Raw genomic sequence first — 26759 nt, 5'->3', positions numbered from 1 at the left:
TATGGTGTATTGCGAATTTCCACAGCCGTAACAATATTTATAAAGATTATTCGGAAGGCCATTCTGCTTGGGGGAAAGGGATTCTTTTAATCACAAGCTGGTAACCTTCCAATACAGAAGAGAAATATAAGGCCCTTTTAAAATACAACGGATACATATTGAAAACAGATACATACTCATAAAGTGGTTAAATGTAATAATCATGTTGTATTTGAATCAGACATTTCCCATTAAAGGGTTATAACAATACATTGTGTGATATGTGCTAAAAACCTTGACTTCTCAGGTTAATTATCAATCAAGCTTAATTGGGCTTCATTTTCTTTTACGGTCATACTGAAAAACCATCAGGCTAATTAAGATAATTTTTCATCCACAGGTGCAATGCTAAGTGTCATGACCACGATTACCTGAATTACTCCCATGGTCGTTTTTTAATGAGGTATTTTCTCATGACGTTAGCTGGGTACAAAAGCTTTCAAGCACATGACCGTGAGCAGATGGCCGCCAGGCAGGAGAACGCCCGTCTGTCGGTAAATGCAGAAATCGTGTCCATTGTTGAATTTTCCCATCACCGTTCCCTCCTTTGTGAACTTCACACCCAAGTTATGTCTTTGCATTGCATGAAGTAAAGACTCGATTCTGCTGCACACAAATACAAAACCTGAGAATGTCTGTTAGTCGTGATGAAGTTTGTGACCACATTGATATGAGACCAACAAATCTTAACAAGGAGGTTTGACGCCAGAAGAGGTCATTTGGCCCATCATGCCTATGCTGCACCACCACCACCACCACTTTAAATATATCTGTAAGGCTCTCGACTCAGTTTCATCGGAGTGGGGAGTGGGGATGAGAAAGTGTGGCAGGCACAGGGAATAGTGTGATGAATTCAAATAAAATCAGTATTTTAAAACTCATTTGTTGATGATCACTTGCAAATTTCCCTGTGCACGTCACAAGTGGCATTGTGTATGTTTACTGGCCCCTGCTGGAGGGGGTGGGTAGAATTGTTACTTCCATTGATGTCTTTGAGGAGAACATTCTCAATTTTATCTTTCCTTGGGGATTTGCCACTGAAATTGTGCCAAAATGGTTTCTTACTTGCGAAATCTGTAATATTTATCACAAGATAACAGTTTATTATAAGAAGGCATGGGACGACGAAAACGGAGAATCCCGGGACAAAAGATAGACTGACATGAAAACAGGCAGAAAAATAAATAAAGTGCACTAGCGATCCGATAAAAGGAAAACCCACTTAATACAGGAAATATAATCTAATCGTAATGGTCACGAGCGCACAACAGGAGCGTACGAGCAGCGTGACCACTCCTTGGCTTTTTTCACAAGATCTTGGCTATTCGTTGTTCACCTTGGTTTTCTGTAGGTTTTCTATTATCATCGCTTTTCCGAAACCTTGTGAATTCTTGGCTTTTTTCATTGGCTCACGTTGTCATTTATGAAAATGAGGAGTGGTCACACGGGGTACGAGGCGAGGTCTTTTGGGCAGCCATTATGGCATAAACAAGTCCAGTATCTGCCAAGTGAATAAATGCGCAGGAAACATAAGGGGGTAATGAATTCTCTGGTTTACACTGGAGCGAGGGTGGTTCTGGGAAACTCCTCTATTACATGACCGTGACTTTAAAGGGGTAGTCAGTGCTCTGGTTTTGCACCACCAGCGATGCTGAACCACTCCATTACATGAACGTGACACCTCCCCCCCCCCTCCTTATAAAACACTTGTATTAAAAGTCCTGCAAAGGTATGTGGTATTTAGTATTCAGTATTCAGTATTCAGTTCTTATATGATAACAAAATGCTGTACCAACTATTGTAACTGAAAATAATCTTCCCAGCAATGGATGTTCTGGTAAAATGAAAAAAAAATTCTTCCCCAAATATCACTTTCATTTGCATAGTTTTTTTTTTGTTACATATTAGACAGGATCACCCCCAAGATGCATATTTTGGCATCACTTTTGAAAACATTTCTGGGGGGCATGCTCCCCAGACCCACTTCGAAAAGAGTCATTTTGCTCGTTACTTTCTTTTTTCAAAAGTTCTGCAGTTTCACCGATGACGTAATCTTGGGGCTTTCCCGCGTTTGAAGGAATAAACCAGCTCTGGTCATCCCATTCCTCTCCACGAGCTCTCAAGCCTCTCTATTCCTCGTTCCCCAACCAAATTTACCAACACATTCCTCTTCACTTGGCTCCGCCACTCCCACATGTGCGGTAAAGTCCCCAGCAATGCACAGCATCACCTTCAGCTCAACCATTCCCATCATCCTCTCCAGTGCATCCCTGAATTCCCTCTTCTCCGCCCCAGTCCTTCCGGTTTGTGGCCCATATACCGACACGACACAAACCATTTGCCTTTATCACCACTGATTCCATAACTATCCGTCCCTCACATCTTTCCACTCTGACCACCTGCTTGCTGATCTCTTTCAATACTATTATTCCCACGACATTACTCCTTCACACTGATAATAAATTAATGTAGTGCAAAAATTGAACCACTTTGCCATGAATTTATTTTTAACAGATTGTAATTTTGAATGTTCTTGTTTTTTTTCAAATGGAATTGTGAATGTTTTTTTTTTTTTGTCAAATCTCTCACAGTCATACCATCATTTGTTGTTTGTACTTCTGTAGCTATTTACATTTCTAAAACGATGGGGTTTTATTTGGAATGTATCATTTGCAAGCAATATTGATGCAACATTGGCAACATCCATGAAAACATTGAAAGATCAACAGCGTTGATTTCACTCGAATGGAGATGCACATTTTGAAAAATGTGGCTGGAGGTTTTAGAGGTTATGCTTCAATAGAACTCAAATTAGGTGTCCAGTGAAGTGTAGAGTGAGACATATCAGTTTTAAAACTATGCAAGTGTTTATGGAAATATATTTCTCCCACCAGGTACTGCTGCGTCTAGAAAAGCGGAAGTTTGAATTTGCTGACCAAGATATTTTCCGTGCTGACAATGGAAAAATTGTGAGTTGATGAAGCTTTCTCGCGTTTGATAAAACAATAATTGAATAGACGAGCAGAGTACCCACCAGACGGGAGATCTTATTCCAAGCATGCAACACGTTCTTCTGACACATACCTTTATTTTGGCGGTGTAAAGGCAGCAGACTGTTACCTCGATTACTCTCAAAAATAAAACTAATCCGGGTTTATGTACGTGAAGCATACCTGCTTATGTGAATATACAATACGTCGTGGTTATATAGATCGGATAAGTCCAATTGCACTGGCCCATGGGCTGACACCAGAGGCCTGAAGTCTGAGGCCAATACATACTTTTGCCTTCACAAGGTCCATGACGCATATTGGCTCCAACCTTTCAATATTTGATGATCCTTTTAACAGTTGCTTATGTTGTTTTACACTGAATGGAAAACTTGTAGGGAGGGCATGGTGATACTTCTCAAGGTGTCTTAGGCTTCCAGCACCAAAATGGCTGATGGATGTTTGTTTGTTTTTTCAGGCTAGAATTGTGGGTGGCATCAAGCCAGCTGTCCATCCAATGGGTATAGAACGGATATGCAAACACTTGCTCCATAAAATAGAGATTCTGCTTCCTCAGATATAATGCAAATAATTCTTAAGACTATGAGTGTGTGTGTGTGTGTGTGTGTGTGTGTGTGTGTGTGTGTGTGTGTGTGTGTGTGTGTGTGTGTGTGTGTGTGTGTGTGTGTGTGTGTTGGCGGACCCCACTATTCACGGATTCACTATTCGCGGGTCATAGAGTGTGACCTGCTTCAACATTCACGCTTCACATATAGGTTTTTATTTATTTATTTATTTATTTACGCTTCAGGCTCGGTCTGCGCTATCCACCTGGGAAATTGAAAATCAGCCAATATCACAGAATTACATAAAGGAGGTGCAAAACAGATCCCCATAACTGCAGCCCAATTAGCTTAATGTACTTCCAATCATTAGAAAGGTCATGGAATCCATCATCGCAGTTGACATAAAATCATTCCTTTTCTCCAACAGCCTCATCTCAGATCATCAACTTGAATTCAGACTTGGTCACTCTACCTTGGACATGCTGCTTCCACTCTTCCAACAATGGTCATGTCACTCCCTCAATATCAGTCATGAGATCAGGCCTGTCTCTCTGGACATATCTCAAGCTTTTGATACAGTCGAGCATCCTGCCTTACACTCCAAACTGTCTGTCGAAGGAATCCAAGGCCAACTCCACAATTGGATTGCTGACTTCCTCCCCTCTCATAGTCAATGTGCGGCTATCAACGGAACACTTTCATCTCCTCTCCCTGTCAAGGCTGGGGTCCCCAAAGACAGTGTTCTCGGCCCCATATTAGTCCTAATCTTCATCAATGATCTCACTGACTCTGGAAAATCCTCTTTATCTCTTTGCTGATGACTCCACTCTCTGCCTTGACATCTCTCATCCTTCTGACAGACAGGCAACAACCTTTTCCCTCTCCACAGAATGACAAAATCACAAAGTGGTCAAACACAATTTTGCTAATGTATCCATGTTGTCCACCCTTTGTGTTTTCCCTTACCCTTCACCGTTAACTGCATCTCTTGTTTGTCCGTCTCCGCATACTTTCTCCCTCCGTCCGTTAAAAAGTGTGTATATGTTGGCATTTTCCCTTTCTCCTGCTGTTCCATTTGTTATGTTGTGTCCTGATGTGTTCTATGTAATCGCTCTTCCACGAGCCTAGACCATGCTGAAAAAATGTATGTTTTTAAATTTAAATTCCCCGATATTCATGGATCCCAACATTCATGGCATTTTTCAGAAACATATCCCCCATGAATGGTGAGGTCCGACTATTTATAGCTTCACGTATTCACATTTTTGCGGGCATATTTCATGGATTTTCATGAGATTTTTGATTTTTTTTTCCTCATGAATCCGAACCGCCGGGAACCTATCCCCCTTTTTCCTATTGAAACAATGCCCCAACATTTGTGGATTCGACATTCGTGGCATTTTACAGGATCATATCTCCCACGAATGTATATGTGTGTGTATATATATATATATATATATATATATATATATATATATATATATATATATATATATATATATCACACACATACACATTATGTAATTGGGATGTTTGTGTCGGGTGCCAGGCCTTACTGCTGGAGCTGAAAAAGTTTGGGAGGAGATCAGAGTAAAGGAAAGGAAAAAATATTTTTGGGATGAGGAGTTTTTGGCAGGCAAGGTCAAAAATCGTCTCTTTTGCCTACTTATGATATTGATGGTCCCTCACTTGGGACAATGCACAGGATGTGTTGATGCAGTGTTTTTTTCTTTTCTTTTCCTATGCTGTGCCCACAGCTGCTGCCTTTTGATAAAGAGCTGATGCCATTTAAGGGTCGCCTTTTTGAGATCGACATTGAATACCCTCCCAGGTAACAATATCTCCCAACAGCAATGTTGTCAATTTTAAACATCCATATTGGATGTAAACATGTATTTTTTTGTGCAAAACTAGTTGGAGATTGGTGACAAGGGTTGGGGGAGGGGTGGGCAGGTATTTGTGTTTGGAAGAGATGTTAACAATTTTAATTTGTGAAAGTATTGCATTGGTTATATTGTGAAAAACTACATACATATACATACACATACATATAAACACTGCTGTGAAAATGTCTTCCACAGACATTTTGCATTTTCTACTCTGATGCATAAGGAAAATAAACTTTGTGTGCAATGCAAGCACACCTTCATTAAAAAGAAAATCATCTTCAAATGACTAGATTTATGCACAATGTACCTGGATATAAATTAATACCCCTTTCCTTCAAAACCATGCAATGAAATTCTTCGAGGGACACTTCCAAATAATTTTGTGATAAACTCTCGTGGATTGGTGTTCCACAATTCTTCCAAGACCTTCGACAGATCATATTTGGCATTCTTTGCAGGGATTCTCTTTTTTACTTTTTCTTTGTCCAAATAGTCCCATACAGCTTCATTGATGTTGACATCTGGGCTTTGAGAGGGCCATTCCATGCCTTGAAGGACTTCAGCTTTCTCTTTCTTTTGCAAATCAGTTTTAACTATTCCAGCTTTGTGTTTTGGATTATTATCTTGCTGTAAGATTAAGTTTGGACGTGTAAGTCTTACGCCATTGGGGATGGTGGATTAAAATTTATTTGTATCTTGCTGCAGTCAATGTACCATCAATAATTATCAGCAATTTTCCGATACACGATTTGAAAAGATGCACCCTCAAGCTTGAATTGTACCACCTCCATGCTTAATTGTTGACTTTAAGTCATGCTCTGCATACGTTTCAGTTTCAGCTTTCAGTTTTTCATCTGTCTTCGATTACACCAGACAACAAAATTTTGCAACTGGGGTGGAAATATATGTTCGATACTAAATTGAGTATGCTGATTCTGAATCTGAGGTCAGAATTTTCTCAGCACATTGGGATTTTTAGTTACATATATATATATATATATATATATATATATATATATATATATATATATATATATATATATATATATATATATATATATATATATATATATATGGTTTGATTTCAGTAGCTTGCCCTGGTGGGTGATTTTAAGTGATCATAAATTATTATTTTTTTGTATTTTTGGTTTCAATTATAGCAATACAACTGTTGTAGAATATTATTTCTCATAAAAGGAGCTTTAGCATACACTTTAAATGATTAAAAATGGATGAAAACTGACCAAGCCATTAATTTTTAAGTAAAATTTTCCATGCGACATCACAATTCTTAACTAACCCGAACCCTTCTGAAAAACTTTGTAAAGGCATTGGATCAGGACGGTAATGGCTTCCAATATCTGAGAGAGAAATATGGCGCAGAGAAAACTGATGCTAAATTCAAAGCTGGCATTGACGTTGGGCCCCAGATCCGAGAACTGATGTGTGATCCCGAGTTCAAAAATAAAGTGAACCCACTTGAATTTGCAGCATGTAAAGCATTTGTGTTGGTTGTGCAGAACTTTCTTGGGAACCATAGAGCTGAACAGTATGCGGAATTAGTAGACAACATGTGAAACACCTATCCGCGAATGAGCTGAAGGATGTCTTTTAAAATGCACTTCTTGTATTCTCATCTTGATTTCTTCCCACCTAATCTGGGTGAGGTAAGCAATGAGCATGGCAAAAGGTTCCATCAAGACATTTCGGTCTTGGAAACTAAGTATCAAGGCCGGTTCAACCCAAACATGATGGGTGATTACTGCTGGTTCCTACAACGGGAGACCAATTCCACACAAGCGCAAGAGCAAGTGTCTCACACACTTCTGAACATGTCTGAACAGTGCCTACACTGACTGTATTGAAAGGAAGTGTAAACTTGAAGTGTTGTTTCTAAATCACTCACAATGGGGCAGATTTCCCTTTCCAGTTTACACCCGTCCGAAGATTACCATGTTCTAATGTTTTATTTACTTATTTTTCTGTAATTGTTTATGTTCTTGGTTTGTATACCACACATTTTTCACAGACATCAATCATTGCTATCTAAATATGATGTGAAAGTAATTACTAAGCACTGATATTAGATGTACAATGTGGCAATCTGCAATAATAAAGTATCTAATATCGCATGCTGGGTATCATGAATACATATACAGTACCAGTCAAAAGTTTGGACACACCAACTCATTCATGGATTTTTCTTTATTTTTACTATTTTCTACATTGTAGAATAATGGTGAAGGCATCAAAACTATGAAATAACACATGTGGACTTATGTAGAAACCAAGAAAGTGTGAAACAAATCAAAATATATTTTATATTTTAGATTCTTCAAAGTAGCCACCCCTTGCCTTGATGACAGCTTTGCACACTCTTGGCATTCTCTCAACCAGCTTCATGAGGTAGTCACCTGGAATGCTTTTCCATTAACAGGTGTGCCTTGTTAAAAGTTAATTTGTGGAATTTCTTTCCTTCTTAATGCGTTTGAGCCAATCAGTTGTGTTGTGACTAGGGAGGGTTGGTGTCCAATAAATAGCCCGATTTGGTAAAAGACCATTATTTTGTCTGTACTGTAGTAATTCATATTATGGCAAGAACAACTCAACTAAGCAAAGAGAAACGACAGTCCATCATCACTTTAAGACATGAAGGTCAGTCAATCCAGAAAATTTCAAGAACTTTGAAAGTTTTTTCAAGCGCAGTCGCAAAAACCATCAAGTGCTATGATAAAACTGGCTCTCATGAGGACCGCCTCAGGAAAGGAAGACCCAGAGTTACCTCTACTGCAGAGGATAAGTTTATTAGAGCTACCAGCCTCAGAAATCGCCAATTAACTGCACGTCAGATTGCAGCCCAAGTAAATATTTAACAGAGTTCAAGTTACAGACACATCTCAACATCAACTGTTCAGAGGAAACTGTGTGAATCAGGCCTTCATGGTCGAATTGATGCAAAGAAACCACTGCTGAAGGAGATCAATAAGAAGAAGAGACTTGCTTGGGCCAAGAAACACGAGTAATGGACATTAGACCAGTGAAAATCTCTCCTTTGGTCTGATGAGTCCAAATTTGAGATTTTTGGTTCCAACCGCCATGTATGTGAGACACAGAGAAGGTGAATGGATGATCTCTGCATATGTGGTTCCCACCATGATCCATGGAGGAGGAGCAGGTGTGATGGTGTGGGGGTGCTTTACTGGTGACACTGTCAGCGATTTATGTAGAATTGAAGGCACACTTAACCAGCATGGCTACCACAGCATTCTGCAGCGATACGCCATCCCATCTGGTTTGCACTTAGTGGGACCATCATTTGTTTTTCAACAGGATAATGACCCAAAGCACAACTCCAGGCTGTATGAGGGTGATTTGATCAAGAAGGAGAGTGATGGATTACTGCATCAGATGACTTGGCCTCCACAATGACCCAAACTAAACCCAATTGAGATGGTTTGGGATGAGTTGGACCGCAGAGTGAAGGAAAGACAGCCAACAAGTGCTCAGCATATGTGGGAAATCCTTCAAGACTGTTGGAAAAGCATTCCATGTGACTACCTCATGAAGCTGGTTGAGAGAATGCCAAGAGTGTGCAAATATTGTTATGGATTTGGAAGCCATTTACACACAAACAGACAGCAGTCCCCAAGCTTAGTTATCTTGATAAGTATGTGTTTACAGTTAGGGTCCCCTACCTGTGTCTAATGGGAATTTTAATGTGTGCGCTGCGGGTTACTTTTTTAGTCAGGGCTTTTGCAATACAAATTGAGCCTCCAGCCAACCGAAACCATCACCCCTTCACTTCGCACATCGTGCCATTACACACGCGTGTTCAGCCACGTACAGTACGTGGGCGGAGATTTCCATTGCCTCAGATCGAGACTCCGCTCAGGAAGGCAGGGGCGTGCCCCTTGTCCAATCACGCACAGAGGACGACTTTCCCACGACACCCCGGCCCATGAGGGTGGAGATCTCCTCAGATGGCGATTTTCTCACCCCGGAAAAGAAAGGCATAAAGGAACGCCAGGCTGGGGAGCGTTGGTCGTAATGGCGGTCGCGGGTCTTGGTGCTGGCTGGTTCGTCTGGTCCTGGGTCATCGTCGTCTCTGGTCTTCTCCTTGGTCTTGGTTCGTTGGAGAATGGCTGGTTGGAGAACGCGGTCTCTGGTGCTTAGTGCGGCGACGAAGGTGTGGGTTTGAGTCCCCCCCCCCCAAACCAGCTCGTCTCGACCAGACCGCACGAGGCGGAAAGGTGCTCGACCAAATTCTTACCCTCAGCTCGCCTTCCCTTCCAAGCTGAAGGGTCAAATAAAGACCGTGGCCATCATTTCTTTTGGGTGTGTGTGGGCCCAGTCGATAAGTAGCAATTGTTAAAGTGCCTTGTACATTGTGAATTGCATTTCTGATAGTCGGTTTAACTCTGCTCTTTTTGTGCTCCCCTGCCCCATTATAAATAAACCCCTAATTGTTCAATGTACCAGTTCGTTGTCGTGCTTTCTATTATTGACCAAGCACGGTTCGTGCTTGAGAACCAGTAAGCCGTTGGTGCCATAAGTTGTCATTGGGACCGGTGTGCTTCTGGTAACTCCGCTCGGTTACTCCGGATCCGAGTCAGTACCTGCGACTCGGTTCGGACAGAGTCGGCCGAGGGTGTGGTTTCCCCAGTCGCTAGACCACGCGGCTACCTAGGTAAATTGGAATCAGACAAAAAGACCCGAACCATGCGGTTGAAATATTGGCGTCCACGGTTCATTAAGCGAATCGTCGAATTCGGAGTTATCTGGAGTGACGACCTTCAATTCCGGGTGTTCGGAGGGGAGACGGCCCAACTGCTCCGTCTATCGGTCATCCTCGCCACCGAACCCCGGCACCACAACAATATATCTGTGTGTGTGTGTGTGTGTGTGTGTGTGTGTGTGTGTGTGTGTGTGTGTGTGTGTGTGTGTGTGTGTGTGTGTGTGTGTGTGTGTGTATATATATATATATATATATATATATATATATATATATATATATATATATATATATATATATATATACACACACGCACACATACATATATGTATGTATATATATATATGTATATATATATATATATATATATATATATATATATATATATGTACGTATATACACATACATACACACATATACACCGGGCGTAGTGGCGTACGCCTGTAATCCGGCTACTCGGAAGCTTGGGTTGTAGGATCGCTTGATGACGGGAGCTCTGCGCTGGGCCGCGCTATGAGAGGGTGGAGTGCAGCCCGGAATCATGGCAAAACCCAATCCTTATCCCTGTGTCGTAAGAGGTGACCAGCTCAGAAACTCATATTGTACTAAACTGATGTATGTGTGTAACATGTGTCCTGGTAGAATGGTAGTAGACAGTAAACCGTAGCCGCTTCAAAGTGAAGTGTGCAATAATTTGACTACATTTTCTGAGTTTGTCATTATCACGATTATCAGTTCCCTTTTCAAAATAGAGTAAAGTATGTAATCTATAATGCAATTTTTGTTGATTCCAAACCCATTGAATGTGATGAATATCATTTGACTCTTGTTCTCCAGGCAATAATGGGTACTTTTCAGCAAAAGGTTTCAGGAGAGCAGCAATTTACAAATCAAATAATGCCTTTTTTTACCGAAAATACTGGCTCATAATATTTGAATACGCCTTTTCATGGTCAATTTACTGAATTTTACACTTTCCTTATATCTACCACCAATACAATAAGAAAATAAGAGCATATAGCCAATTTTGCGAAAGTAGAATGTCGGCCATTTTGGAAAATGGTCGCCGAAGCTGACCAAGGCACAATCTCGGGTGGCTCCATATCTCAAATTGTTCAGAATACATTGTTCTACATGTGTACCAATTTTGGTGCTTTTATGCAAATTTTAACAATTGATCTGAAATATCAGACTACGCTGCAGGACCAATATACAAGCTGGTAGGCGGTGATGGGTTGCCGAGCATGGAAACTATAAGATATAGAGCAAAATGGATGTCATATAGCGGATAGAGAATCACCTTAACCCTCTAGAGCCCACGAAATGTTCTGGGTGAACAAAAAATAACCCCTGGGGCTCCAGAGGGTTAAGATTATGCATATCAAATCTCATCCAGTTCCATCTACTGATAACTACTCGGTATCCATTTGAATGAAAAGTTCCGAAAATGCGGTTTGAAATCGGAAATCCCCAAAGTTCGAGGGGGTACTGTGGGTGAACAAAGATCTAAATCAAAAATCCGGCTCGATCGTTGTGCACAATGTATTCCAGACGATTAGTGTGAATTTTCATGACCATCCGACCATAACCCTAGGAGGAGTAGCATTTGGCGCGAAGGCACCTCCAGCTCTCGCATATTATCGATTTTTGCAATAATTGACCTTTGACCCCTGACCTAAGAGAAATAGGTCAATATGTCCTGAGGCAAAGTTGTAGTACTCATTGATTACCATGAACCATTGAACCTGCAAAGTTTCATTCGTATCGATGCACTCACCTGGTCGCGAGGGGGCCTTCAATTTTCGCCAATTTTCGCGCATACCCTAATTTTAGGGGGCACTGCGGGTAAAGCATTCCATATATCACAAAAACCGGAATATATTTGATGGAGCATCACCTGAAGATCATTCGTGCCAAATTTCATAACCCTACGTGGGATAATGGCTTTCGGAATTGATTTCGCGTGAACCGTGCCGATTTTGAAGGTTTTTCCATTGTTGCGAGGGAACCAAAGCGTCCCGAGCAACCATCACAATTTCCAAAGCACGAGGTCATAAGATGTAACTACCACCCGAGTTTGGTCAAAATCCGCCCACGTTTACCACCAATTATGCTGATGTCAAATGAACGAACATCCAAACAAACATCCAAACAAACAGACAGAATTACTGACAATAAGGGTCACCTATTTCGGTGACCCAATATATATATATATATATATATATATATATATATATATATATATATATATATATATATATATATATATATATATATATATATATATATATACATATATATATTGTTGTGGTTACCAAATTCGCAAACCACCATTCAGGTCCCTTAGGTGAGGTATCTCGGTAAGTACATGTGTAGTTAGGCCCAAACCCGTTGTCTAGTGGGAATACATGTCATTTATGCGTGCTGCGACTCTTCAGGATAGCCGTTTTTCTTTTGCTATCTTTATTTTGGACCAACCGCCATGATTACCACCACAACCACAACATCAACCACCAACCACAACGCCGCTTCACCACAACCGCCACGACCTTCCCGAAACACCTCGCAACCGTCGCATCGCCACCATTCTTGCCCCGCTGTGGGTACCGGTGTTGGACTCGTGCAGGGCGCGCGCCGAACAGCGTGTACAAAATCACGGATTTTGTGCTTCAAAAACGGATCAAAAACGACACACGCCCACTTTTTGCCGTCCAATCGGTGAGCGAGGGGCGAATTGGCCCCGCCCCCAGGGCGATCGATATATGCAAATTTATGGATCAAAAAGCCTTCACGCCCACTTTTTCTCGGGCCAATGGGGAGCGAGGTGAAAGGTCGAAGGGAGGGGTCAAAGATGAGAGGGCGAAGCTACGGGGCGGATAAAAGGACCGTGTTCGTCAGTCAGAAAAGGAGTCGGAGAGTCGAGAGGCGGAAGGAGTCGGAGAGTCCAGAGGCGGAAGGAGTCGGAGAGTCCAGAGGCGGAGAGTAGGAGAGTAGGAGAGTCGGAAACAGAGAGTTAAGACTTCGCGGGCGGTGGAGTTGGCAAGAAGGAGCTGGTCGTCGTGTGCGTTGGAGTCGGAGCAGAGGGGACGGAGCTGTGGAGAGGCGGCGAGGGCAGACGAGGGGGTGCTCGCGTCGTGCAGGGAGCTGCACCCCAGGGAGGCCGACAGCGCGACCTGGCCGAGGTGGAGACGCTCGTCGCGGGACAATAAAAATCCTCTATACCCCGAGCATCAGCAACCCCCTCCTGTTTCTCCCCGCGCTGAGATAGTGCGACCAAGGGGGCCCCTTTCCCACCCCCTACCAGACACTGCCCGCGAGGCCCGCGGAGTTGAGGCACCATCGCCGCTCCGCGTCTCATCACCAGACGGGTAGGCCCGACCCGGTCTCGGCCTCAGGCCCGCCTCATCCTTGAGGGTATTCTTTCCTTGGTTTTGGGTATGTGTTGTCGGCGCCGTCTGTGAAGTAAAATTGTATAAGTGTTGCCGTGTGCTCGTGTAATCGGTATTCGATCTGCATTGTCGCATTTGCTTTTTGTGTAAATTGCATTGTGTTTTTTTCTTTTCTGTGTGCTTTTGGTGGAATTGAATATGTGTGCTTTCCGTTCGTCGCGAATAAATGTGCTTTGTGTTGAACTGTTTCCCGCTTCGCTTCGTCATTTCCTTCATTGAATCCTCATCTTGCTTCACGTAAAGGGTTGGTAGTGGGCTGAATACGCCCGATAATTAATCGAACCGTCGAGGTCGACGATAACACCGCTCGGTTATCCCGATAGTACGGAACGGGTCGCTTAAGTGGCCCGTGTCCGAAGTCGACCTGCGGCGAGGTGCGATCGCCCGGTCTACCCTCCGCGTGGGTACTTAGGTAGGTCGAATTTGGCGAGCAACCCTATCCCACACGGGGGCTGATTGGCTCGATCGCGGTGAGACCGAAAGGTCCACCCGTGACTGGTTCCCGGCGTTAGTCCGAGAGGGTCACGACTGGATTGTCCGTCCGGTGGGCGACGTGCCGCGATTCGAGTTACGTGGCCGTCAGCACGCCGGCGGGCGCGAATACCGCAACACTGGTGTCAGGTCGTGCGATACAAATTCATCGCCCTCCTCGCGGCACTGGTATCGGAGAACAGGAAAACGGGCTGTCCTGTCTCCAATTAAATTCACGGGAATCGGTCCAGGGGTGAGAGAAGCGACCCCCGATTCCCTCCAAATTACGAGCGATTCAAATTAACGCTTTAAGAGAAGCAAGATGACGTCTCAAGGCGAGCGGGAGCCGGGGGTATTAGAAATGGATGTAGAATGTGTAGAATCCATGGTCCAGGATGGAATCCCCGAGCAGGAAATGTTGATTGTGCAGGAACACGGACTCGCCCAACTGAACCCAGAGCCCGAAATGGGTGCGGCAGCGGCCGCAGTGTATGACACCTCCCCCCCCCCTCCACCAAAACCCGCCGACCCTTGCCGAAACGGCTCACCCAAGCGCACCCGACATGGCCCAGCTATTCGCCATGCTGGCGGCAATGACAGCGAAAATGGATGCAAACGCAAATGAATTTATAAACGAAATGAAAAGCATGGGCAAGCAAATGAAAAAAGAAATGAAAGAACTACGGGGTGAGACGCAGAACATGGGCCGATGCCTGCAGGCGGGCATGAAGGCCGTGAGCAGGGAACTTAAAATGGCGACTCCACGTGTCGGAACAAACGAGCTGGAAGGGGGTGCAACGGCTGACAGGCCCGCGGTGGAGGCGGGTAAGGAAAAAGTAATTCGGGAGACAAGAGACGAGGTGAAAGTAATTGCGAGGGAGAGAAAAGAACAATTAATACGGAAAGCAAGGATGAGGTACGTGGAGATCGTGAAAGAGCAAGGAGTGAAAAACAGGGAAGGACGGGAGCGACTTAAAGAGAAAGCAAGGTTGACATACATAAAGATAAGGGAAAGACGCCAGAAAGAAGCAGAGACCAATAAACACGATGAAGACGGGGTAAGTGACGCGCACACACACACGGAGGGAGTGGAGGACAATGGGGGTGAGCTCGCGGAGCGTGTAGAGACCCAGTGCGAGCACCTGGATGGCCTCCTCCAGGAACGAGGGGAGGGAGTATGCCCCCTTGAGGCGGATCACGACCAGGTGAGTTCGGTCGTGCTTTGCGAGGTTGAGGGGACGAGTGCTGTGGACAGGTGCACGGAGAGCTTGGGGGGTATAGAGGCCCCGGAGACCCTTGTGGGGACTCGAATCCCCAGTGTGGTTGTCCCTGTGTGTGTGGTGCAAGATGTGAGTGCGTCCCCGTGTGTGGAAGCGACCCCGTGTGTGAGTGGTGTGGTGGCGATGGTGCCGGAGTACGTGCTTCCCAGCACGCCGTGTGTGGATGAGGCACGAAGTGTGGATGAGGCACCGCGGTTGAGTGCCCCCGCGTGTGTGGATGAGGCACGGAGTGCGAGTGAGGCACCGCGGGTGAGTGCCCCCGCACGCGTGAGTGAACGGCCGTGTGCAAGGTCGCTGTGTGCAAGGGAGACCGTGTGTGTGAGAGAGCGGTATGAGAGGGAGATGTCGGTTGGCATGCGGGAGCACGCAGCCGCGTCTCCCGGTGTGAATGTGATGGAGTGGACTGTGTGCGTCGTAACACGCAGGTATGCGTGTGTGGAATGGAGACGGAGACGGCGACAGAGGAGAGAAAGCCGAGTAGCGGCTGTAGTTGTTTCGCGGACCGTGCCGGGTTCACCCAGCAGTGAGCACGCGGTTCGTGCTGTGCAACGCACGAGACCACCACGTGCTCGCTTGCGAGAGTGAAGTCCCGGTCCGGAAACGCACGCGGTGGATTTGCCGATCCCGCGGACGGACAAAGTTTAGGCAGGTAAACGGATTTGGACCGGACGGGTTCTCCACGCGATCGTGTGTGTTAAGCTCCAACGGGCAAAGCACATGTGTTCGCGTGGGGAACCCCTCGAGACGTGGGGCTTGTGTTTTTTTTTTATGCGCACGGTGACGCCATGGCTGCACGTGGGGTTGGAATCCGGCAGGAGGGATATCTCTGCCGGATGGTACCGTCCAAGGAGGGACGAGGAACACGTGCAGCTGCATGACGTCACAGGCAGGTGTAAAGTGCGCGAGTTGCCGCGCAGGTGCTGCACATGAAAAAAAAAAACAGCAAGCTTCACTTTCGGGTGCACAGGATTCCTGGGCAAGGGGTGGAAGACCTCCTTGACCGGGGCACAGGATGGAAACTAGTTAGGGGGAAGGGTTAGCTTAGCTAGACCGACTTCATGGGGCAGGGGTAAGTCCTCATGGAGTCCGTGGAATGGATTAGTTAGAGGGATTGTAGCCAGATTTAGGTTGGGAAATAAAAGTTATTTTAGAGATTTGGAGACAGTGACAGACTTGTGGATGTGTAGAGGGGACGTAGTTTAGCTACGTAGTGTTAAAAGGGAACGTGCTATAGTGTAAGGGACGACGTGGGAGCACGAGTTAGTTAGGGGATGCAGATAGAAGGATGGCAGAGTTCAGTGGTGTGTGTGTTGAAGAGTTGTTGAGTGAAGTGGAAGCATGTGCTTGGTGAGTGAGTGAGGCCAGCGGGTCTGTGTGTATGGAGCGAATGGGGAATGCATGGTGCGATGAGTGATTGGGGGGAGGAGTGACTCCCGCCCAAGGGACCCCGGGGTCAGTGTAGAGTGAGTTAGCTGGGTTAGTCAAATTGAAAAATGGAGGTCGTTTTGTTGTTGGTGGGAAAGTAGGCTCGAGACCCATTTGGAGGGGTGCAGGAGCCCTGTTGACGGGCTTGGGAGCGTGGCTGCGAAAGGTGAGTATCGCTGAGTGGGTACCCCGGGCACCAGGCTAGTCGGCCGCGGTAGGCCATGGGCCCATGGGGGGCCGGGATAGAGTAGTGGGCACGGGTGCGCCTGCTTGGTGCGGGGGCCCGGGGCGCCATTAGCCGCGTGGGCAGTGTTGTGGGCACGGGTGACCCTCGGAAAGGGGCCCGGGAGGCCGGCCTGCCACGCGTGCGTTTCAGGGGAGGTGCCATGGGGGGCACTCCCCGGTGTTAGGGAGCTGGTAGGCTCGGAGGCAGTGTAGTGCCCGGGGGTGCCATAGCGGGAGATTCGGCAGAGGGTCGTGCCTGCCAAAGGGAGCCACGTGTCCCAGCCAGGAGACCGTGTGAGGGCACGGAGAGAAAATTGGGGGGGGCGAGGCCCGAAATTGTAAGGACACCAACACAGGCGACGGGAATCTGGGTTGTTAGAACCAATAGTTTAAGCGAGAGGCGCTTGTTGAAAGCCCCGGGGTAGTTTAACAGTTAAATGGTTAGGGTAGATTAGGAGATGTACCCCTCCGCACCATCCATCCCCTCGCTGTCGTTGTGGGCCGCTGGACCCACTTTGGTTATAGATCGCCGAACTCTGGGGAGGCCATTCTGAGGCTTCGTTGGGCCTCGACACAGGACGTTAGCTCTCCCTTATTCCCCTCTGGGAAGGGAACGTAGGGGTTGGGAGTAGGCTAGGTGACAGGATAGGTTAGCCGAACAAAGACGATAAAGGGGGTTAGGGGACGATTTATAGTGGGGAAGTAAAAATAAATAAATAAATAAATAAGTGGGGGCTAAATTGGGGTTTGGACAAATTAAGGGAGTGGGTATGTACAGTGACAGGCAAAGGCGATAGGTTGGGAGGGAGACAGGTAGGTAGGTCCGAGCCCGCCTTCCGAGTGGCCAGCACCACCGCACTCCCTCCACCAACCTCCACTGAACGGCAAAGGCTGGCCACTTCATCGGCTGGCCGTGTTTTGCTTCAAGGCCTGTGCCGGCCACTTCAGCCGGCTGGCTATTTTTCTTCAAGGCCTGTGCCGGCCAACTTCATCGGCAGCTGTTATTTTGCTGCAAGGTCTGTGCCGGCTGGATCGTCTGCAGCTGCTGTGCTGCAAGGCCTGTGCCATCGGCTGGCCGTGTTTTGCGTCAAGGCCTGTGCCGGCCAGTTCATCTGCTGGCTGTTTTTCTTCAAGGCCTGTGCCGGCCAGTTCATCTGCCCGCTGTGTTTGCCTGCAGCGGCCTTCTTCTGCGGGCTGTGTTTGCCTGCTCACCTTTGCCATGCCATGCCCACTGCCCACGTTCACCAGCCCCGTTCAATTTTTGCTTTGCCCCCCCTGTTCATTTCCATGTGCGCCAGGATCAAGGCAACAGTTTGCAAGCTGCGAGAACTGCCCTGTTGGCAGCTACAACACGGGCCTGCAGTGGCGGCCCGTGCACCGTGTTTGTGTTCATCCATCCATTCGTTGTGCTCATTGCGTGTGCCACTTGAGCTGGCACAGAGACTGCGTTTGTGCAGCCCATGCACCGTTGTGGTTCACTGCGTTCAGTTCAAAAGGGAAGGCCTTGGACTGCGTGTGAGCAGCCAGCCACATTCCCTGTCACCTGCATTGTTTGAGCCAGAGACTGCATGTGGGCAGCCTGGCTCCCTGCTAACTGCTTTTCTTTTGCAGAGTTCATTGATCCTGGGCCATGGTTTAGTGTAAAATTTGTAAGTTAAGGTTAAGATGTACTGTACATATGAGTGCGCCCCCGGCATGTCTGTCTTAGCGCCGGCAATTTTATTTAAGTCGTCCGTGTGAGTGAGTTTGTTTAGGTGGTTACGCAGCCCTCAGGTTATTTATTTTGGGGACACGAATACCATGAATGTCGCACTCAGGGATCCGTAGGTAAAATGTACTAGGGGAAAACTACACATGATGGCACACGAAAATTTGACGACTCGGGACGAGTCTGTAAAAAGGGGAGGGGGTAGTGTTGTGGTTACCAAATTCGCAAACCACCATTCAGGTCCCTTAGGTGAGGTATCTCGGTAAGTACATGTGTAGTTAGGCCCAAACCCGTTGTCTAGTGGGAATACATGTCATTTATGCGTGCTGCGACTCTTCAGGATAGCCATTTTTCTTTTGCTATCTTTATTTTGGACCAACCGCCATGATTACCACCACAACCACAACATCAACCACCAACCACAACGCCGCTTCACCACAACCGCCACGACCTTCCCGTCACACCTCGCAACCGTCGCATCGCCACCGTTCTTGCCCCGCTGTGGGTACCGGTGTTGGACTCGTGCAGGGCGCGCGCCGAACAGCGTGTACAAAATCACGGATTTTGTGCTTCAAAAACGGATCAAAAACGACACACGCCCACTTTTTGCCGTCCAATCGGTGAGCGAGGGGCGAATTGGCCCCGCCCCCAGGGCGATCGATATATGCAAATTTATGGATCAAAAAGCCTTCACGCCCACTTTTTCTCGGGCCAATGGGGAGCGAGGTGAAAGGTCGAAGGGAGGGGGTCAAAGATGAGAGGGCGAAGCTACGGGGCGGATAAAAGGACCGTGTTCGTCAGTCAGAAAAGGAGTCGGAGAGTCGAGAGGCGGAGAGTAGGAGAGTAGGAGAGTCGGAAACAGAGAGTTAAGACTTCGCGGGCGGTGGAGTTGGCAAGAAGGAGCTGGTCGTCGTGTGCGTTGGAGTCGGAGCAGAGGGGACGGAGCTGTGGAGAGGCGGCGAGGGCAGACGAGGGGGTGCTCGCGTCGTGCAGGGAGCTGCACCCCAGGGAGGCCGACAGCGCGACCTGGCCGAGGTGGAGACGCTCGTCGCGGGACAATAAAAATCCTCTATACCCCGAGCATCAGCAACCCCCTCCTGTTTCCCCCCGCGCTGAGATAGTGCGACCAAGGGGGCCCCTTTCCCACCCCCTACCAGACACTGCCCGCGAGGCCCGCGGAGTTGAGGCACCATCGCCGCTCCGCGTCTCATCACCAGACGGGTAGGCCCGACCCGGTCTCGGCCTCAGGCCCGCCTCATCCTTGAGGGTATTCTTTCCTTGGTTTTGGGTATGTGTTGTCGGCGCCGTCTGTGAAGTAAAATTGTATAAGTGTTGCCGTGTGCTCGTGTAATCGGTATTCGATCTGCATTGTCGCATTTGCTTTTTGTGTAAATTGCATTGTGTTTTTTTTCTTTTCTGTGTGCTTTTGGTGGAATTGAATATGTGTGCTTTCCGTTCGTCGCGAATAAATGTGCTTTGTGTTGAACTGTTTCCCGCTTCGCTTCGTCATTTCCTTCATTGAATCCTCATCTTGCTTCACGTAAAGGGTTGGTAGTGGGCTGAATACGCCCGATAATTAATCGAACCGTCGAGGTCGACGATAACACCGCTCGGTTATCCCGATAGTACGGAACGGGTCGCTTAAGTGGCCCGTGTCCGAAGTCGACCTGCGGCGAGGTGCGATCGCCCGGTCTACCCTCCGCGTGGGTACTTAGGTAGGTCGAATTTGGCGAGCAACCCTATCCCACGCGGGGGCTGATTGGCTCGATCGCGGTGAGACTGAAAGGTCCACCCGTGACTGGTTCCCGGCGTTAGTCCGAGAGGGTCACGACTGGATTGTCCGTCCGGTGGGCGACGTGCCGCGATTCGAGTTACGTGGCCGTCAGCACGCCGGCGGGCGCGAATCCGTAACAATATATATATATATATATATATATATATATATATATATATATATATATATATATATATATATATATATGTTGACTCAGCCTGTCATCCTTCCGAGGTCGGCAAAGTGAGTACCAGTGTACTGGGCCGGTGTATACCCCGGTTAAAATAGGTGTACCTTATCCCTGTGTTGAAAGAGGCGACCAGGGTTGCATCAGGAAGGGCATCCGGCGTAAAACATGTGCCAAATCACTATGCGGATCACACGGATGATCCGCTGTGGCGACCCCTAACGGGAGCAGCCGAAAGAAGAAGAAGAAGAAGATATATATATATATATATATATATATATATATATATATATATATATATATATATATATATATATATGTATGTATGTATGTATGTATGTATGTATGTATGTATGTATGTATGTATTTCATTAAGCTCTCGGTTTTTAACCACTGATACGCTCATTCAGACTCACTGATGTTTAGTACCTTCTCGGTGGGCTGGAAAGCTGATATTTCGCACACTGCTCAACTCAAAGGCAATATCCTTGGAAAAATGACAAAACAGTTGGAAAAATATCCATAAACTAAAGTATCCAAAAAAAGGTTTATGTTTGTTGCACAGTGTTTATGGGCCAAATTGCCTCCTGTATCAATGAACTTTGTGTATCCTTGCATTTAACACTGTGAACACGCTAGTTTAAATGGAAGCTGGACTCATGTAAAAAATAAAAATAAAAAAACAAGATGTGTTCTGAGATATTTGACTTTGTGTTGTTTTCATTCTTTTCATGCTCACATTTTGTTTGTATGACTTAATTTTTTTTATTCTTTTTGTTGTGGAGTTCAGCTACCCATATAGTGAAGAGCAAGGAGAAGGTTGTTGCTATAATAATACAAGATGCCCTGCTTGGTGTGATCGCATTCTCATGTCAAGAAGTGCACGAGAGCTGCTGTTGGAAGTATGTCACCTTTACACCACCTGATACATTTTTCATTTGTTATCCCTCCTCACTTTTTCTCTGATGTACTTTTGCCATCTTTACAATCCACTCATTGGGCTGACCCAATTGCCTTGAGTTCTGCACACTCACCTCTGAGCTGCCAAGCTTGGGTTAAATTCTCAGCCCAGGTATAAATTGTCATCCTTGTATTTTGCATGCGGTGTGATTCATCAAAATGTTTGCCATCCCTCAGATGGACGTTAAACTATGTGTCTGAGTGCCACCATTAGTTGGTGGATGTGAAAGATCCAATGGTGTCTTTCACAAAGAGTAGGCGAGCTATTGCTGGCATCCTGGCCAAATTATATATTCCTGCTCTGACCTACAGGGGGCACTGCATCAGTGGCACAGCTGCACCCCCAGCAAATGATACTCCCCACAGCCATGTTCTCCATATTAAAAATGAAGAATCCATCATCTCTCTTCCTCATTTTTCATGTTCAAAATGAATTATTTATACACTATCAAAACACAATTTACATAAAAGACAGTGGGCATAATGTGTCCATTGTTTTTAATACTTTTTCCATCTTTATGAATTTATTAACAAAAAAAATGAAAAAAGTGCAGGTGAGAAAAAAAAAATCATCATTGGTTGATCATCATCATTGGTTGATACTGGTTAGAACCAATGATCATCATTGGTTCGATAATTATCGGTGTACCATCCTGATGAGGGCAAATAAGCCCGAAATCCGGATCGGTGGCTCCGTTGAATGTTTAACTGATGATGACCATATTGTCTTTGTCTGTTTGACAGAGTCACCGGGCCGAGGCCTCTGTGTTGGAGACGACACTTTGGTGTGGACTCTATCCACTGGGGATCGGCGGAGTGCTCGTCACACTCCACGTGTGTGTGTGTGTGTATGTGTGTGTGTGTGTGTGTGTGTGTGTGTGTGTGTGTGTGTGTGTGTGTGTGTGTGTGTGTGTGTGTGTGTGTGTGTGTGTGTGTGTGTATATATATATATATATATATATATATATATATATATATATATATATATATATATATATAATATTAACATTGAAATAAACATGTAAATACAATAAATACAGTTTAAATTAAACAAAAACACAAGACTTCTGCCTTTTTAATTTTTTCCAAAACAGCGAGATGGGTGAGGGCAAACATGTTACGTGCTGTTCGTACTGTTCTCTGCCGTAAATAGAAAACACAAGACTTAGCTCAGAGATGATGATGATGATACTGCTATACGGGGAAGCGTGGAGGTTAGAAAGATGTGGATGTAGAACTTGCGATGGCTGTTGGATCATCAGGAGCATGACGAAGGCACCTGCTGCATTTCCACATCGAAGAATGGTAAAACGATCCTTAGCCACTTTGATCCAGAGCAGATCTTCTTTGCTTGGACTGGAAGGTATGAGATGGCATCCTCTTCCAAAATAATCCCATCTCTTTGGCATTAAAAAAAAACCTGCTCCGGCATAAATCCCCTCACCTCAATTAGTTCCATGAGCCATGGTTGAACTGGAGCCTTCGGCCCTGGGTTCCTCGTGGAAACATTGATATATCCACAATGATTTCTCCAATACACCGGTCCACTCAAAGTCTGAGTAACCATGTGCCTCATGAAAACGTTGGTAAATCCACAACGGTTTCTCCCATACACTGGTCCACTCAAAGTGCGAGTAAATCCAGAATCATTGTTGTGTGTCTCCCAGATTATGTTCCAATGTCATTTTCTGTTGGATGACGATTCATTATTAAATTTAGCTTAGTTCCCATATGCTTGTCTGATTACTGCAACTAACTGTGCGCGAGAAACAAGAAAAGGCTCGTAATGAGAGGTAATCACACACGCAGATGCAAACAATGACTCATCTCAGCTCAAAAATCGTGATTGGTCGAAATTAAACACCGCGATAACGAAATTAGAACACAATAGGTTACCCATGATTGGTAGAAAGCCACGATATTGGAGCACGCAATATTTGAGGGTTTACTGTGCGTGTGTATCATGCTTTTTTTAAACCAAGACAGCTGTTCACCACCTTCTCAACTCATTCCACATCTAAAACCATGATCTTGCTTTTTACACTTGTTAAACACCCTCACCCCCATCCAAAAATTTTGCTTCTGTGTCCATTTTGTCCACCCCTTTACGTCTTCCCTACCCCTCATCATTACGCACATCCCTTGTGTGTCCGTCTCCATCTATTTTCTCCCTCTGCCATGCTGTTAGCATTTCCTCCTTCTCATTCTTCTGTTCCTTTTATGATGTTGCATCCTGATCCATCCTGTTTTCTCGCTCGTCCATGGGCCTTGACTACGAATACAAAAATAAATCACATTGATAGCCCTTTTTCCAATGGAGTAATGCTTGAAAGAATTGCAGACGTGCTGCCTACCTGTGATGAACTTGCATATAACGATGTACACTTATCTCTGAGTGGTTTAGCCTGGGTTTGAATCTCAGCTGTCTTTTCTCCTTTTTTTTTTTTACTTCTATCAACCATTGAGACCATGTCTTATTAAAGATTTTGTCTCAATCAACTTCAGAAAGCTGCCAAGCATCAATTCTTCTGGCAGTTCAATAAGACAAAACAGTCAGGCCTTTATTTTGTCCTTTTGCAAAGACTGGTCTTGCTTGGCTGCAGATAGCAACATTGCTTGGAACTCGTACTTCAACAATCTACTATTTCTTTCATGAGTTCATGAGATAACCTCTCAACTTTATGGAACATTCTAGTATACTGAAGTATGTGTTGTCAATCACAGCAAGCCCATCCATCACCTCTTCACCTGGAAAGTAAATCCAACTAAAGGAAATGTTGGGTCATTGTAATGTGTCCATCCATTTGCAGGCCACAGCCCAACATCAGGTTTGCCTGATATTTATTTTTTTTCAGAACTCTTTATTCTCCAAAAATTGGAGAATGAAGACTTGCCTTTTCCTGTCTCTGAATATGCTCATCATCTGCTCAAGTACCTTCAATAATGATGAATAACATCATGGTCAAGCACAGCTTTCAATGTGGCAAAAAGCCTGAACTACTTTTGCTGAAATATTCCTGGTCTGAAATATTTTCCCTTCGATACCTACTTTATTCTTCTGTTTTTTTATTTTTTTAAACCCCTTCTCCCTTCAGGTCTTGTCTTTTAAAAAGTGAGTTTAACACCTGTTAAGGTAGAAAAGGTTCTGGCCCACCATGTCACCTTCAGCAGCCTGCATTATTGCTTTATTATTCAAGACTTGCATGTCTGTCCAGTCTGCTCTTCTTTGTTTGCTCTTTTTCAGCTTCTTCTAAAATGGCCACCTACCTTCATCATAAAAAATTGCCAAAAATTATGCTAAGCCAGATCACCTTAACAGGACGGTTAGCCCTCGTTCCATTATCAAGAATGAACTGTAATGCAGTTTCTTGTCACAACCTATTTTGAAGTCTTTGATCTTGCATCATGTTTTTAGCCCGTCCCCCACAAAACGGGAGACAAAGTTTTGTAATCGTGTATGGGCGCTTGTGCACGTGCGTGCACACGTGCCTGTGCGGGCCTTGAGTTTTTTTTTTTACCATTTAAGCTTTTGTCATCAAATTTTCAACAAACTTTATTATGAGAATATGGAGAAAACTCAAATTAAGAGGAAGGGACAATTTCCAAAGATATTTCCAGAGCATTCTATACATTCCAGACCAGGAGAAATCCTTTTGACCCAGCATTATTTTGAGTAAATTGGAAAAGTATACGATCCACATTCAGGTAGTGGACAAAAAAACAGGAAATGCCAACAGAATGTCAATTAGTCGGGTGTTGGGCGACAGTGTGCATCCAGGACCACATGGATATGATGTAGCATGGAGCCAGCAAGGGTCTGGAACTGTTCTGTAGGAATGTAGCACCACTCTTCCACAAGGAAGTCCTCCAATTTATATCGTTTTGATGGTAGCAGAAAGTGCTGTCTAAGGCGCTTCTCCAGACAGTCCCACAAATGCTCTATGGGATTGAGGTCCGGCGATTGGGAGAGCTATGGAAGATGAGTAACTTCATTCATGTGCTCCTCAAACCAGCCAGTGACAACACATGCTTTGTGAACTAGAGCAACGCCATATCGGAAGATACCCCTCACAACATGAAGGAAATGCTGCATTGTGGGATGCAGATGATCACTCATGACGGTAATGTCGCGTGCTGCATCTACCCTGCCTTCTAATGGAATGAGAGGACCCAGGCCATGCCAGGAAAATGTGTCCCACGCCATTGAGGAACTGCTAGAACTGTTTACTCTTGGAACCATGTATTCAGGGCTGTCGAGCTTCCTGGGCTGTCGCCACAAGTGCACACACATCCATTTGGCGAGAACACGATGAAGGATGACTTGTCAGACCATATCTGATGGACTTTATACATTATAAGGAGGTGATTATGAAGGGTTCTGATAACGATGTTTAAGATGGTGAAGAGTACATCAAAACTAGAATGGCATTCGGTAGAGTGAATACCTCTGCCAGGCTGAACAGTTTATGTTTTGTATCCCACTGATATGGATCTACATCCTGACCTTAATCAAAATATAATCGGCTTGTTATTGTCACCTCCCCAACTCATCCACCAAGTTTTGTCATAACTTGTCCACAACTTTTTGAAATATCATGATGTATTTCGTTTTTGGCCCCATCTCTCAGTGGTAATGAATCACTTAAAACATTTTTTAAAATTCGCATATCCGGATTTGGATCTTCACCAAAATCGAATCAATTTGTCCGTGTCACACACCCAACTGTCCACAACTCTGAGATATCCTGCTCACAGAAAGACAACAGACAAACACAGGGGTGAAAACATAACCTCCATCCACCTTTGGTGGCGGAGGTAATCATCACGACAGAGAGCGCCACGAAGCACGGCAAATAGCTTGTGACTCGATTAAAACGGCTCTTCAGATACATGCTAAGATGAGAACTACAGTGAGCATATTTAAACGTGGTTTTTAGGTTACAAAATGACACCAAAAGGAATTTGATAAATACAATAACAAATGGAAAACCATTTTTGATGAAGCATTCAAGTAACTTTTTTTTTTTTTTACAATATTTTCATTGGTTGCTGGAGGGTGCTGCA

The 26759-nt window shown here is 45.2% G+C and overlaps 1 protein-coding gene across 7 annotated transcripts in view; it reads left to right on the top strand.

Annotated features, from left to right (window-relative positions):
* Positions 1-26759, top strand: part of INPP5A (inositol polyphosphate-5-phosphatase A) — a 215471-nt gene that overhangs the window by 174726 nt on the left and 13986 nt on the right. For 5 of the 7 annotated variants that reach the window (XM_085888374.1, XM_085888406.1, XM_085888369.1 and 2 more), the window contains 4 exons: positions 2934-3008; positions 5353-5426; positions 21526-21637; positions 22440-22529. In XM_085888374.1, coding sequence (XP_085744500.1) covers positions 2934-3008; positions 5353-5426; positions 21526-21637; positions 22440-22529 — 351 coding nt within the window. The remainder of the gene's footprint in view (positions 1-2933; positions 3009-5352; positions 5427-21525; positions 21638-22439; positions 22530-26759) is intronic. The other 2 variants (XM_085888389.1, XM_085888383.1) reach the window with 1 other exon arrangement.

This window comes from Eptatretus burgeri, chromosome 1 (genome assembly GCF_056783735.1).
Source record: "Eptatretus burgeri isolate ZD-2024b chromosome 1, Ebu_testis_v1, whole genome shotgun sequence".
In the NCBI taxonomy this organism is placed as follows: domain Eukaryota; kingdom Metazoa; phylum Chordata; class Myxini; order Myxiniformes; family Myxinidae; genus Eptatretus; species Eptatretus burgeri.
The sequence above is the reverse complement of the archived record's forward strand: the minus strand, read 5'-3'. Positions and strand labels throughout refer to the sequence as shown.